We start from the raw sequence: 4049 nt of genomic DNA on the forward strand, positions 1-4049 counted from the left end.
TATTTTTTAAAAACAATCTTTATTACTTATTAGCATACCATAGAGCTCGGCTATTGGTTGAGTCACTCCATCCATTCTCAGACATGCTCATAGACACTGATGGTTTTTGTTTTTAAACATATTTTCTGAGCTTAGAGATCTCCTGTTGCCAGAGCATGAGGACCTGTGTGTGCTCAAGTCTTGGTTCCCAGCAGGAAAGGAGCCAGCAGCCAACGGCGCCCTCTACCCCTGTGTGTGTGTCAGCGAGCATTTCCGGGTGGATCCTTCCCAGCGTCTGAGACCCATCAGGAACTGGTAAATAAACCCCCTGTGTGCTTGCATCTCAAAAAAGCAAAAAACATATTTTCTTATTGATGTCGAAAGGGAGAGGGAGAGAGAATCACTGATTGCACCTCCTGCACGCACACTACTTGGGATTGAGCCCCAAACCCAGACATGTGTCCTTGGGCAGAATCCAATCAGGGACCCTTTAGTTCACAGACTGACGCTCAATCCACTGTTCCAAATCGGCTACGGATAGGTTTATTTTTTATTTTTAAAGAATAGTTTATTAATTTTTAGAGAGAGAAGCAAGAGAGAGAAACATTGATGGAAGAATGCCATATTGGCCAGTGACCTCCTGCACACCCACTTCTGATCATCTAGCCCACAACTTGGCACATATCCCTACCGGTAATCAAATCTACAACCCTGTCCTGCACGAGATGATGGCCAAGCACTGACCCACACTGGCCCCGGTGGTATATTGCATTTAGATCACAATTTGCTAATGTCGGTAAATTTAAACATTCATCTACTCAAAAACCACAGACTATGCACTGAAATTTTGACTAAGGTAAATAACACTTATATACATACAAGGAATTATACAGAAATGTGTGTACCAGCTTTATTAGAAATAACCAAATATTTATTAAAATGGGCAAACTGATGGTGATATATCAATGATAAGAATATCTAAAAGGAAAAAAGATGAGTTATTAGTGTAACTTTAATAAATCTCCAAGTATTTATGAAACATAAACTAAAGCAGAAAAATACTTAGAAAAATAAAGTTCTCTATGAAAATGGAATGTAAATCCAGGGAAACTAGGAAAGCTGTGAAGAACAGGGACAGATTAAAAGAAGTCATGAAGCAATTACGCAGAGACAGATATGGCCCTCAAGGTTATGAAAAAGGACCAACTAGAAATTAAGCATACACTGACTGAAATAAAGAATATTATACAGACTCCCAACAGCAGACCAGAGGAGCGCAAGAATCAAGTCAAAGATTTGAAATGCGAAGAAGCAAAAAACACCCAACCGGAAAAGCAAAATGAAAAAAGAATCCGAAAATACGAAGATAGTGTAAGGAGCCTCTGGGACAGCTTCAAGCGTACAAACATCAGAATAATAGGGGTGCCAGAAGATGAGAGACAGCAAGATATTGAAAACCTATTTGAAGAAATAATGGCAGAAAACTTCCCCCACCTGGTGAAAGAAATGGACTTACAGGTCCAAGAAGAGCAGAGAACCCCAAACAAAAGGAATCCAAAGAGGACCACACCAAGACACATCATAATTAAAATGCCAAGAGCAAAAGACAAAGAGAGAATCTTAAAAGCAGCAAGAGAAAGAAACTCAGTTACCTACAAGGGAATACCCATACGACTGTCAGCTGATTTCTCAACAGAAACTTGGCAGGCCAGAAGGGAATGGCAAGAAATATTCAAAGTGCTGAATACCAAGAACCTACAACCAAGAATACTTTATCCAGCAAAGCTATCATTCAGAATTGAAGGTCAGATAAAGAGCTTCACAGATAAGGAAAAGCTAAAGGAGTTCATCACCACTAAACCAGTATTATACGAAATGCTGAAAGGTATCCTTTAAGAAGAGGAAGAAGAAAAAGGTAAAGATACAAATTGTGAACAACAAACATGCATCTATCAACAAGTGAATCTAAGAATCAAGTGAATAAATAATCTGATGTACAGAATGAACTGGTGATTATAATGAATCAGGGACATAGAAAGGGAATGGACTGACTATTCTTGGGGGGGAAAGGGGAATGGGAGATGCGGGAAGAAACTGGACAAAAATCGTGCACCTATGGATGAGGACAGTGGGTGGGGAGTGAGGGCGGAGGGTGGGGCGGGAACTGGGAGGAGGGGAGTTATGGGGGAAAAAAAAAAGAGGAACAAATGTAATCTGAACAATAAAGATTTAAAAAATAAATAAATAAATAAAATGGATAAGATGCAAAAAAAACAAAAAACAATAAAGATAGATTTTTTAAAAGATAAAGCTATTGGAGACCACTTTTACCTTTATAACATTTCCCACATTCATTGCATTTATAAGGCTTTTTTCCTCTATGAACTCTCTTATATTGATGAAGGATGTTCTTAGCAGTTAGATTACCCACATTCACTGCATTTATTAAGTTTTTCTCCCATATGAACTCTGATGTTGACAACGGTTGGTCTTAGAGGGAAAAGATTTCCCACATTCACTGCATTTATAAGGCTTTTCCCATGTGACTTCTCTTATGATATTGGAGACCACTGCTACCTTTATAAGATTTTCCACATTCACTGCATTTATAAGGCTTTTCTCCTGTATGAACTCTCTGATGTTGATCAAGGATGGTTTTAGCGATAAAAGATTTTCCACATTCACTGCATTTATAAGGCTTTTCTCCTGTATGAATTCTCCAATGAAAACGAAGGGTATCGCTCCGGGGAAAAGATTTTCCACATTCACTGCATTTATAAGGCTTTTCTCCAGTGTGAATACGCTGATGACAATGAAGGGAACTACTAGTGGTAAAAGATTTTCCACATTCACTGCATTTATAAGGCTTTTCTCCAGTGTGAATACGCTGATGACAATGAAGGGAACTACTAGTGGTAAAAGATTTTCCACATTCACTGCATTTATAAGGCTTTTCTCCAGTGTGAATACGCTGATGACAATGAAGGGAACTACTAGTGGTAAAAGATTTTCCACATTCACTGCATTGATAAGGCTTTTCTCCACTGTGAATACGCTGATGACAATGAAGGTCAATACTAGTGGTAAAAGATTTTCCACATTCACTGCATTTATAAGGGCTTTCTCCACTGTGAATACGCTGATGTTGATGAACGTCAGCCGTAGTGATAAAAGATTTTCCACATTCACTGCATTGAAAAGGCTTTTCTCCAGTGTGAACTCTCTGATGATGATGAAGGATGCGCTTAGCAGTAAAAGACTTCCCACATTCACTACATTTATAAGGCTTTTCTGCAGTATGAAATCTCTGATGTTGCAGAAGGATGTTCTTAGCGGTAAAAGATTTCTCACATTCACTGCATTGATAAGGCTTTTCTCCTGTACGAAGTGTCTGATCATTACAAAGGGCAGAGCTCTGGGTAAAAGATTTCCCACATTCATTGGAGTGATAAGGCCATTCTCCAGTATGACCTCTCTGTTGATAATGAAAGCTAGAAAATTTAGTAAAATATTTTCCACATTCAGAGGACATAAAACATCGACTTCCAAGATGAACACCTTCTCCATGAATAAATGAGGGGGTGTAACTAATGTCTCTCTTATCATCTTTTCTACTGTAATAATTATTTCTCCTTTGAAATGTCACCCCGCACGTCAAAATGGGATCTGGACTGTCCCTGGTCTGAGTAGCCTTTAGGTGGAGATGTCCTGACCCAGTAAGTACACTAAGCCCAACCTCCCCGCATGTGAAACGATTCTGGCACACACTGAAATTGCAGCTGTTTGCAAGTGACATCCTGTCCACACCTCTAGTGAAAGTCTTCTCTCTCACATGTTCCTGGTGAAATTTTGCACGGAAATAAAACCATTTTGCACACGCCCCACACCTCAACAGTATCTGTCTGTGTTGTGTTTCCTGACCCTCCATCACGTGGAAAATGTTTCCCAAGACTAGCCCACAACTCTCACAGGGGTGGCTCTTCTGGGAAGACAAGGCTAACTTGGGATTCCGTGCCTGTGACAATCTTACAGAAACCTTTTGTTCTGTCGGGGCCTCCACATTCTCTGCA

The 4049-nt window shown here is 39.7% G+C and overlaps 1 protein-coding gene across 1 annotated transcript; it reads right to left on the reverse strand.

The window, feature by feature from the left end:
* Nucleotides 1–2418: 2418 nt before the first annotated feature.
* On the reverse strand, nucleotides 2419–3583 carry LOC106723563 (zinc finger protein 239-like). The gene has a single exon (XM_014536825.1). The coding sequence runs from the start codon at nucleotides 3509–3511 to the stop codon at nucleotides 2504–2506; it is 1008 nt and encodes a 335-aa protein (XP_014392311.1). The 5' UTR covers nucleotides 3512–3583; the 3' UTR covers nucleotides 2419–2503.
* Nucleotides 3584–4049: the final 466 nt, after the last annotated feature.

Source organism: Myotis brandtii, unplaced genomic scaffold, assembly GCF_000412655.1.
Source record: "Myotis brandtii unplaced genomic scaffold, ASM41265v1 scaffold1656, whole genome shotgun sequence".
NCBI classification, from domain to species: Eukaryota; Metazoa; Chordata; class Mammalia; order Chiroptera; family Vespertilionidae; genus Myotis; species Myotis brandtii.